The sequence below is a fragment of the Cebus imitator genome, unplaced genomic scaffold, assembly GCF_001604975.1.
Source record: "Cebus imitator isolate Cc_AM_T3 unplaced genomic scaffold, Cebus_imitator-1.0 Scaffold53, whole genome shotgun sequence".
Classification (NCBI taxonomy): Eukaryota; Metazoa; Chordata; class Mammalia; order Primates; family Cebidae; genus Cebus; species Cebus imitator.
Window position 1 is genome coordinate 3,716,045 of NW_016107368.1, and position 11,034 is coordinate 3,727,078.

Genomic DNA, 11,034 nt, shown 5'->3' on the forward strand with positions numbered 1-11,034 from the left:
GCCGGGCTTGGTGGCACATGCCTATAATCCCAGCTACTTGGGAGGCTGAGGCAGGAGAATCACTTGAACCCAGGAGGCTGAGGTTGCCGTGAGCCGAGATCGCGCCATTGTACTCTGGCCTTTTCTTTTTTTTTCAGACAAGAGCAAAACTCCATCTGAAAAAGAGAATTTCAGCAATAACGTCCCCAGAAACTGGAAATGGCTGTAGCCCTCCAGATCCCTAGTCTTTCCGTTCACACATCTGGACCTCTTTTATTTTTTGAGACCGCGTCTCACTCTGTCGCCCAGGCTGGAGTACAGCGATGCAATCTTCACTCACTGCAACCTCTGCCTCCCGCTTTCAAGCAATTCTCCTGGCTCAGCCTCCCGAGAAGCTGGGATTACAGGTGCGCGCCACCACACCTGGCTAATTTTTGTATTTTTAGTAGAGTTGGGTTTTCACCATGTTGGCCAGGCTGGTCTCAAACTCCTGACCAAAGTGCTGGGATAACAGGCATGAGCCACCACGCCTGACCTGGGCCTTGCTTTCCACAGCTGTAAAGTGAGGACAAAGCCTGTGTCTACAGGGAACCTTGAAGATGAGATGCAGTCAGGTGTAGAGAGTGCTTGGCACAAGCTGCCTACATTCTGCCTGGCCTAGCAGGACCCCACGATGAGGCACAGACAACACAGAGGGCCCCCTCTCGCCCCCAGGCCAGGATGAAAGGATGAAGGACCCAGGCCAAGAAATCATCTGGTTTATTCTTGAGCACAGACAGGCCACAGCCTGCCTTTGCTTTGTACAAACAACTCCCTTCCTTATTCATCCAGAGGAGAAAATGGGGCCATTGTTGCTGCGATGAGGGGTCGCTGTTGCCAGGCAGGCAGGCAGGCAGGCGCCATCCTGAGGGCTGTGGGTGGCCTCCAGCCTTTCTGGGCTGAAACAGGCTGTGTCCCTCGGTGGTTCCTGGTATGACAGTTCCCTGAGTTAAGAGGCAGGGGAATGGCTGCCCACCAGGCCAGGGTGACAGGCTGGCACAGAAAGGCACAGGAGTTTTCTCCTTTCCCTGGTTTGATAAAAAGCAAAGCACCCTGAATGTCTCTGGGTAAGAAGGACAGCACAAAACAAGGAGTTCAAAAATAGATTCTCTAGGGCATATAAAAAGACAGTTGCTTGCTACAAAAGCTAGGCTAGGGCCAGGCACAGTGGCTCATGCCTATAATCCCAGCACTTTGGGAGGCTGAGGCAGGCAGATCAACTGAGCTCAGGAGTTCAAGACCAGCTTGGTCAACATGGTGAAACCCCGTCTCTACTAAAAAATACAAAATTTGCCAGGTGTGGTGGCGGGTGCCTGTAATCCCAGCTACTCTGGAGGCTGAGGCAGGAGAATCGTTTGAACCCGGGAGGCGGAGATTGCAGTGAGCCGAGATCACTCCACTGCACTCCAGCCTGGGTGACAGAGCGAGACTCTGTCTCTCAAAAAAAAAAAAAAAGGCTGGCTGGAAGGGGCCTCATCACCTCAGCAGATGTGCTAGGGGTCCCCTGACTCCCTTTAGGAGCCCACAGATCCATCCTGTTCCTCCTGGGGCTCCTGGGATGTATCAGGCACTGGTGACAAAGAGAGAACAAGACAAAAATTCCTGCCCTCATAGAGCTTACACTCTGATGGTAAGAAGTTGAGTAAAGAAAATAAAATGAAGCTGGTGTGGCACGGTGGCTCACACCTTTAATCCCAGCACTTTGGGAGGCCAAGGTGGGCAGATCGCGTGAAGCCAGGAGTTGGACACCAGCCTGGCGAACATGGTGAAACCCCATCTCTACTGAAAATACAAAAATTAGCTGGGTGTGGTGGTGGGGGTCTGTAATCCCAACTACTGGGGAGGCTGAGGCAGGAGAATCGCTTGAATTCAGGAGGTGGAGGTTGCAGTGAGCCAAGACCGCACCACTACACTCCAGCTAGGGCGACAGAGTGAGACTCTGTCTCAAAAAAAGAAAAAAAAAAAAAGACAGAAACACACCCTGGCTAAAGAGGGTGCCCTGGACTCCAGGCAAGCATGGCCAAGTCTTGCCAGAAATCCAGATCTTTGTGTATGCACTGCCAGATTTTTAGCCAGGATGACTGATTCAAAGTTTAAAAACAAACACATGAACAAGAACACCTCTGTCTGGGTTACACATCTGCATCTGGCCTGTGGGCCTGTTTGAAACCGTTGACTGTTTTGCCTGTTCTAATGCTTAAACAGGACTGTGGCTCTGCCATAGGGTCCGCCTTCAGGACACTGGTGACTCGGAGGGACACTGACAGCGGTGCCCTCTGTGTCTATACTGGAATCTGCATCCCAGCTCACACTGTGGTCCCAAACACTGCAGGCTGGAGGTGGTCGCTGTCTGCCTCTTCCCCAGTGCTGTTGGCAAGGGGTGGACCAGGCCCACCAGGGGGTGGGCGGCTGGGGTTACTGGCCGGGAGGGGCCCCAGGTGCTCAGCCTCAGCCAGGGCAGCCAGCAGCCCAGCCAGGGGTGGCCGGTGGCGACAGATGTCCTGCAGCAGCTCAGCCCGGTGCTGCAACTGCCTAATCAGCTCATCCCTCTGCTGCACAGCGGCCTGCAGGCTGTGGACAGTGGCCTCCGACGTCTTCAGCTGCTCCTGGAGTGTGGCAATCTCGCTGGCAGGAAGGCAAAAGGAGGTGATTACAGAACCGAGGACCTCAGGGCCGGCTCCTCCCTGCTTCGGAAACCCAAGAGGCTCCCCATCACCTTTGGGATAAAGCCCGCATTCCTTACCACTGCCTCAGGGCCCTTCCTGGTCATGAATGGAATGTTTGTTTTTGTTGTTGTTTTTACTTTTTTTTTTAGAGACGGAGTCTTGCCCGAGTAGTTGGGATTACAGACCCCCACCACCACACCCAGGCTGGAGTGCAATGGCGTGATCTCAGCTCACTGCTGCCTCCACCTCCCAGGTTCAAGTGATTCTCCGGCCTCAGCCTGCCGAGTAGTTGGGATTACAGGCAGGCGCCACCACACCTGGCTGATGTTTTGTATCCTTAGTAGAGATGGGGTTTCACCATGTTGACCGGGCTGGTCTCAAACTCCTGACCTCATAATCCACCCACCTCGGCCTCCAAAAGTGCTGGGATTACAGGCGTTAGCTACCGCCTATAATTATGATTACAGCGTATTATCTTTGAGAAGGAGTCTCGCTGTGTTGCCCAGGCCAGAGTGCAGCGGCATGATCTTGGCTCACTGCAGCTTCCACCTCCCAGGTTCAAGCAACTGTCCTGCTTCAGCCTCCTGAGTAGCTGGCTTTTCAGGCACATGCCACCACCACGCCCAGCTAATATTTGTGTTTTTAGTAGAAACGGGTTTTCCCCATGTTGGCCAGGCTGGTCTTGAACTCCTGACCTCAAGTGATCCACCTGCCTTTGCCTCCCAAAGTGCTGGGATTACAGGTGTGAGCCACTGTGCCCAACCTAAACAGTGTTTCTTTCTCTCTCAAATTCATATGACGAAGCCATAACCCCAGTGGGAGATGTATTAGTCCATTCTCATGATGTTCTAAGGACATACCTGAGACTGGGTAATTTATAAAGGAAAAAGATATAAGTGACTCACATTTCCACATAGCTTGGTTGGGGGGGACTCGGGAAACTTACAATCATGATGGAAGGCACCTCTTTACAGGGCAGCAGGAGAGACTGAGAGACCAGTGAAGGGGGGGCCCATTATTAAACCATCAGATCTCCCATTTTCACTTATTTGTTCATTTTTTCTTGAGATGGAATCTAGCTCTGTCATCCAGGCTGGAGTGCAGTGGTGTGATCTCGGCTCACTGCAACCTTCGCCTCCCACCTCAGCGCCCCAAGTAGCTGGGACTGCTGGTATATGCCACCGAGTCCAGCCAATTTCTTTGTTGTTGTTGTATTTTTAGTAGAGACAGGATTTCACCATGTTGGCCAGGCTGGTCTCAAACTCCTGACCTTAGGTGATCTGCCCACCTCAGCCTCCCAAAGTGCTGGGATTACAGGCAAGAGCCAGTGCACTGGGCCATCAGATCTTGCGAGAACTCACTGTCATAGCATGAAGGGGAAACCATCCCACCAGTCCCTCCCACCACACATGGGGATTACGGGATGACAATTCAAGATGAAATTTGGGTGGGGACACATAGCCTAATCGTACGAGGGTATTTGGAGACTGGAGCCTTTGGGAGGTGATTAGGGTTAGATGAGGTTGTCAGGGTGGGGTCTCTATAATGGAAGTAGTGCTTAGTGCGATTATATCAAGAAATACAAAAGGACTCCCTGGCTCTCTCTGCCCGCCAGACATCTGCAAGCCCGGAACAGGGCCTTTCCCTTAGCCTGACTGTGCTGGCACCTTGCTCTCAGACACCAGCTTCCAGAATGCTGAAAAATAAACCTCTGGTTTAAGCCACTTCATTTATGGCATTTGTTCATTTGAGACCGTCTCACTCTGTCGCCCAGGCAGGAGTACAGTGGCGCCATTTCGGCTCACTGCACCTCTGCCTCCTGGTTCAAGCGATTATCCTGCCTCAGTCTCCTGAGTAGCTGGGACTGCAAGTGTGTGCCTCCACACCCAGCTAATTTTTTAAAAAGATTTTGTAGAGATAGGGTTTTGCCATGTTGGCCAGGCTGCTTTCGAACTCCTGACCTCAGGTGATCTGCCTGCCTTGGCTTCCCAAAGTGCTGGAATTACAGGCGTGAGCCACCACACCCGGCCAGTTTATGCCATTTTCTTATGAGACCTCTTATTTCATCCCCTCACTCTTCCCGCAGTTCCTTCTTTTCCAGTATCCTTTCCCATCTGTTCTTAGCAGGCTCTTCCTCCAGGCAGCCTTCCCTCTGGGACCCCTCAGAGCCCCATATGCCCCTCCATCACAGCCATTGACCACCAATGATGTAACTGCTCAGTGATATGTCTTTCTCTCCACTGGACTGTGGACACCCAATGGGCAAGGCTGAGTAGGTCTTACCGATGTGGTCCAGTACCCAGTATACTGCCTGACGCACAGTAGGTGCTCAGTGAAGATGAATGAATATGTCCAATTTGCTCTGAATTAATAGTTCCCACCTGGGCCCCAGCTCCTCCCTCCTCCCTGGGTGTCTGTCTCATCTCTTTCATCCTCAGCTGCCAGAGGGACTCTTCGAAAATGCTGATACAGGCTGGCATGGTGGCTCATGCCTGTAATCCTAGCACTTTGGGAGGCTGAGGCTGGAGGATGACTTGAGCAGCCCAGGGTTGGAGGCCAGCCTAGGCAATACAGTCTAACCCCATCTCTAAAGGATTTTTTTTTTTTTTTAATCTGCCAGGTGTGGTGGTGCATGCCTGTAATACCAGCACTTTGGAAGGGTGAGGTGGGAGGACTGCTTGAGCACAGGAGTTTAGGACCAGCTTGGGCAACATGACAAAACTGTCTCTACAAAAAAATACAAAAAGCCAGGTGTGGTAGTGCACGCCTATAGTCCCAGCTACTCGGAAAACAGGTGGGAGAATCACCTGAGCTCTGGAGGTCGAGGCTGCAGTGAGCTGAGATCGTCCCACTACACTCCAGCCTGAAGGTCGGAGTGAGGCCTTGCCTCAAAAATAATAAATTTAGGCCGGGTGCAGTGGCTCACGCCTGTAATCCCAACACTTTAGGAGGCCGAGGCGGCCGGATCACCTGAGGTCAGGACCAGCCTGGCCAACATGGTGAAAACCCGCCTCTGGTAAAAATACAAAAAATTAGCCGGGCGAGGTGGCAGACGCCTGTAATCCCAGCTACTCAGGAGGCTGAGGCAGGAAAACTGCTTGGACCCGGAAGGAGGAGGTTGCAGTGAGCCGAGATTGCACCACTGCTCTCAAGCCTGGGCGACAAAAGCGAAACTCCCTCTCAAATAATAGTAATAAATTAAAAAGTTAAAATGCTAATGTGATTCCCTTCTCCCCTGCTGACGAGCCTGCTACAGCTCCCAGTGCCTATACAGGGTGGTCGGTGGTCACTGCGTCGCTCGGCACCTGTGGGAAGGTGGGCCCTGTTTGAAGTTAGAGGTCCACACCTGTGCCACGTCTCTCAACTTTACATACTGATTGCTAATTCGAGTTTTTTGGTTTGTTTATCAACCCCATAAGCAGTCCCGCTTCCACACGAGTGCACACTGTTCCCCTGCCCTTCCTCGCTTTCCAGCCTCGGTGAAGTCCACCTGGCCGACCCCGGACCTCACCGGTCTTTGGCGCTGCCCAGCTCGTCCAGGGCGGCGCGCAGGTGCTGGTCGTGGAGGGCAAGGTGCTCGGCCTGGGCGTGCATCGTGCGCTCCGCAGCGTCCAGCCGCGCCTCCAGCTCCGCCGCGCGCCGGTGCACGGCTGCCAGGTGCGCGTTGGCCTCCCGAATCTGCAGGGCGGGCGGCGCCGACATGGCCCAGGCAGCTGTGCAGGCCTGGGCACACCCCCGGGCGGCCCGGAACCCACACAGGCACCGCCTCCGGGAGGGCCCTGCCTCTCTGGACCTCGGCGCGATTGGTCGCTGACCCCGCTAGACTCCGCCCCACAGGGCTGGGTCGTGTTCTCCTCAAACCCAAACACTACCACTGGTTCCGGCATCAAGAAGCTCCGCCGCCGAGCTCGGGTTCACTCTAGGATTGGACCAGATCGTGACAGCCACGCCCCTAGATTGGCCACATTCTCCAGCGGTTCGCCCAACTCAGGCTCTGGAAACGTGATTGGTCACACCTTGATATTGTCCCCGCCCGACTTGAAAGCTAACACCAGGATTGGCCCGGACCCCTCGAAACAACAAGCCTGACCACGCCCCCGATCCCGCTGCCTGTCAGGGGCAGATCCAGGCACGGCTACGCCCTTTCATTCCTTATACAGTCTCGGACTGGTCAAATCCAATTCTAGTGACGCCCCCAAGCCAAGCGCCTGTGTATTTCATCCGGCCTAGGGCGTGGGACAGCCGCTGGTTGGACAGAGGCAACGTCCCGCTGAGCTTCTAATATTGTCATTGGTCACTTTCCCGCTAATCCCCGTCCCCTGTCCACGCCCCATAACAGTAGCACGCGGCTCCGACTCCAGCTTGGTGATTGACCACAGGGCATGACCACCCCCCATACTGATTCTGACAAGGGTGTGGGCACATACCCGCCATGCCCGCCTCACAATGACGTCTCGCTCCCGTCAAGTGGAGTCCCGCCCGTTCCAGCCTGAGCCTGGACCTTTCTCTATATTAGTTCCCCTCTCTGGTAGTCAAACCCTCCCTAACCTAGGATTCACTGAGCTGGGACTAGCGAAATCTGTCTGTACTGATCGCAGTCGTTCCCAGTTTCCCCCTCTGGGAATCGGCCTGGGGATGCACGTGCGGCTCTGTTCCACTAGGCCTGTTCCTGGCGCATGCGTGCCAACCTTGTCCATGTCCGCGGCTATCAATAAAGTTGCGCGCTTGTTGCCGGCCTTCGCGCCCGGGAGGTTGCGCGCGCAGCCCGGGAAGTCTCGCGATAGCCAGCGGTATCTGCCCTTGCACTTGCAAAGTCGACTGAGTCCCCCGGTGCGGGGTACGAGCTGCGGGCTATGGCGCCGAGGATTATGAGTCAGTTCTGGGACATCCCCGATGGCACCGATTGCCACCGCAAAGCCGTCAGCACCGCCGCTACTGGCACCGTCGCCGGTGGGTGCTGGTCGGGCCCCGAGAGTGGAGGGCCGGGAGCGCTGTGAGGTCTTGGGGTCACTGGGGGCTGTCTGAGTGGGTCGAACGGAGCTGGGAGTCTCGCGGGTACGCATGTGGTCGTTATCGAGGTGTCTTGGGCGGCCGTGGGGGGGTATCTTGTGTGAAATGGATGTTGGCAGGTGGTCCAGCAGGGTTGGCATTGGGGGTCGTGACATGTGACAAACTATTCCCTGGGGTTGTCTAAGGAGGTCCCAAGCGATCGCCAGACTCCGGGAAATTGTTGAGTGAGACAGCGCCGTTATCAGAGTCCAAGGAGCCAGGGGACCACGAGACTTTCCAACGGTTAACCAGATTATTAGAGGGGGTCATGAGTCATGATTTGGGCATCTGAGGGCGGTACAGAAGTTTGAGAACGTTTTGGGGTGGGATGAGTTCTTTCTGTGGTCAAGGGGTGCTGGGTGGTCAGGGACAGCTGAAGCTTTTACTAGGACCGCCAGAGAGGTCCTAGGTGAGGTGGATCAGGAGCTACTGAGGGTAGCCTTGCAGGGAATGACAGGGGCCCACAAGCCCTGGCATTCTCTTATAGGGGAGACCTCAGAGTCTCATCCCTTCCACCCTGAGCATTTCATGGGCATCATGCCTTTAATTCTATGTCTTTAATTCTTTAATGAGCCCCAGGTTGGGACTCATCAGGTCCCAGATGGCGCTGGAAGTCTCCACTGATTAAGAATGTTTTTTTTTGAGGGTGGAGAGAGGAGTTTTGCTCTTGTTGCCCAGGGTGGAGTGCAATGGCGGGATCTCAGCCCACCGAAACCTCTGCCTCCTGGGTTCAAGCGATTCTCCCGCCTCATCGTCTGGAGTAGCTGGGATTACTGGGATGCACCACTACCCTGACTAATTTTGTATTTTTAGTAGAGAGGGTTTGTCCATCTTGGTCAGGCTGGTCTCGAACTCCCGACTTCAGGTGATCTGCCTGCCTCGCCCTCCCAAAGTACTGGGAATTACAGGTGTGAGCCACAACACCTGGCCAAGAATCTTTACACACTGGGCCAGGAGCGGTGGCTCACACCCGTAATCCAGCACTCAGGAGGCCAAGGTGGGCGGATTGATTGAGGCCAGGAGTTCCAGACCAGCCTGGGCAAAATAGCAAGATCCCTATCTTTGCCAAAAAAGTAAAAGGGGCCGGGCGTAGTGGCTCACGCCTGTAATCCCAGCATTTTGGGAGGCCAAGGCGGGCAGATCACAAGGTGAGGAGTTCAAGACCAGCCTGGCCAATATAGTGAAACCCTGTCTCAACTAAAAATACAAATATTAGCCAGGTGTGGTGGGGCACGCCTGTAGTCCCAGCTTCTTGGGAGGCTGAGACAGAAGAATTGTTTGAACCCTAAAGGCAGAGGTTGCGGTAAGCTGAGACTGTGCCACTGCACTCCAGCCTAGGTGACAGAGCAAGACTCCATTTCAAAAAAAAGTAAAACAGCCTGGCATGGTGGTGCGTACCTGTAGTCCCAGCTATTTGGGAGGCTGAGACAGGAGGATCACTTGAGCCCAGGAGTCTGAGACTCTGATTTGCTATGATTGCACCGTTTTTGCACACCAGCCTGGGCGACAGAGCAAGATCCTGTCTCAAAAAAAAAAAAAAAAAAAAAAAAAAAATCATGGCTGGTGTGTGTGTAAGTTGAGGAATCATTTTGGTCACCTCTGTATTTCCAGCATATGTAAAACCGGACCTGGCCACAGTTGCGGCTCCATTGGGAGGTGAATTAGGGCATCACTCCCATATTTTGCATACTTATCCATAGTAAGACAGACCGTTCTTATATCTCCATTTCTTTTTTTTTTTTTTTTTTTGAGCGGAGTTTCGCTCTTGTTACCCAGGCTGGAGTGCAATGGCGCGATCTCGGCTCACCGCCACCTCCGTCTCCTGGGTTCAGGCAATTCTCCTGCCTCAGCCTCCTGAGTAGCTGGGATTACAGGCACGCGCCACCACGCCCAGCTGAATTTTTGTATTTGTAGTAGAGACGGGGTTTCACCATGTTGACCAGGATGGTCTCGATCACTTGACCTCGTGATCCACCCGCCTCGGCCTCCCACAGTGCTGGGATTACAGGCGTGAGCCACCGCGCCCGGCCTGTATATCCATTTCTTAGAGGTAGGGACTGAAGTTTGGAGAAGCATATTAACTGCCGCAGGGTCCTTCAAAGCTGGGCTGTGAATCCAGTGGCTGACCCCCTCCTAGGGGTCTCTGAAGCAAGGACTGTTCCCATCAGATCCTTATCGAGGGTCTTCAGGAGAAAGGGCTCAAGGGGCCACCCAGGGGATAGGATCTGACACTCAGAAAGATGCGTATGTTGGTGTTGATGTGAGAGAGAGTGTGTGTGTTCCTCGTGCATGAATACGAAATGGGTGGGCTGCGGTCCCAGGAGGCCATTGGAGGAGACAGCTTGTCCCGCAGTGTGGTGCTGCTGAGTGAAGAGCCTCTGGGGCCAGGGGAGGCTCCCTAGAGGGTCTTAGAGGGGGAAGTGGGAACTTTGTTTGTTTGTTTTGAGACAGAATCTTGCTCTGTCATCCAGGCTTGAGTGCAGTGGCACGATCTTGGCTCACTGCGACCTCCATGTCCTGGGTTCCAGGGATTCCCCTGCCTCAGCCTCCCGAGTAGCTGGGGCTATAGGCACCCGCCATCACGCCCCCGTTAATTTTTGTGTTTTTTAGTAGAGTCGGAGTTTCACCATATTGGCCAGGCTCGTTTGGAACTCCTGACTTTGTGATCTGCCCGCCTCAGCCTCCCAAAGTGTTGGATTACAGGCGTGAGCCCCCGCACCCTGTGTTTTATTTTTTTAAGCCGGAGTTTTGCTCTGTCACCCAGGCTGGGGCGCGATGGTGCGATCTCGGCTCACTGCATCCTCCGCCTCCCAGGTTGAAGCAGTTCTCCTGCCCAGCCTTCCAAATAGCTGGGATTACAGACACACGGTGCCACGCCCAGCTAATTTTTGTATTTTTAGTAGACACGGGGTTTTACCATGTTGGTCAGGCTGGTCTCGAACTCCTGACCTTGTGATCCACCTGCCTCGGCCTCCCAAAGTGCTGGGATTACAGGCGTGAGCCACTGTGCCTGGCCAGAAGTGGGAACTTTTGACAGAGGTGCCATGTCAGGGGATCTCTGATGGTGTCGGATTTAGATTTAGGGGTGGTCAGTGGCTTCTGTGAACCCTCCAGAGTGCCCAGGGGTCTTCAAGGGTAACATTTATTCTCCCTAGTTTTTTGGTGGGGGGATACAGGGTCTCATTCTATCACACGTGCTGGAGTGCAGTGGTGCGATCTTGGCTCATTCCAAGCTCCACTTCACATTTTCAAGCAATTCTCGTGCCTCAGCCTCCCAAGTAGCTGGGATTACAGGTACCCG

General features: G+C 54.0%; 2 protein-coding genes across 2 annotated transcripts in view; one reads left to right on the forward strand and one right to left on the reverse strand.

The window, feature by feature from the left end:
* Nucleotides 1-2,142: 2,142 nt before the first annotated feature.
* Nucleotides 2,143-6,566, reverse strand: VMAC (vimentin type intermediate filament associated coiled-coil protein). Its single transcript, XM_017528357.2, has 2 exons — nucleotides 6,196-6,566; nucleotides 2,143-2,643 (listed from the first exon to the last, which is right to left on the reverse strand). Exons 1-2 carry the CDS (start codon nucleotides 6,384-6,386, stop codon nucleotides 2,325-2,327), a joined length of 510 nt encoding a protein of 169 aa, XP_017383846.1. The 5' UTR covers nucleotides 6,387-6,566; the 3' UTR covers nucleotides 2,143-2,324.
* An 882-nt stretch (nucleotides 6,567-7,448) lies between these two features.
* The window catches only part of NDUFA11 (NADH:ubiquinone oxidoreductase subunit A11), a 10,660-nt gene continuing 7,074 nt past the window's right edge, over nucleotides 7,449-11,034 (forward strand). Inside the window, exon 1 of the mRNA XM_017528358.2 lies at nucleotides 7,449-7,634. Coding sequence (XP_017383847.1) covers nucleotides 7,538-7,634 — 97 coding nt within the window. The 5' untranslated portion in view covers nucleotides 7,449-7,537. The remainder of the gene's footprint in view (nucleotides 7,635-11,034) is intronic.

Bases quoted from the DNA above. Each gene is read 5' to 3' on its own strand.
- VMAC (XM_017528357.2), bottom strand. From the start codon at position 6,386: ATGTCGGCGCCGCCCGCCCTGCAGATTCGGGAGGCCAACGCGCACCTG. The intron at 2,644-6,195 runs GTGAGGTCCGGG...CCTTCCTGCCAG, and splicing joins CTGGGCAGCGCCAAAGACCG to CGAGATTGCCACACTCCAGG.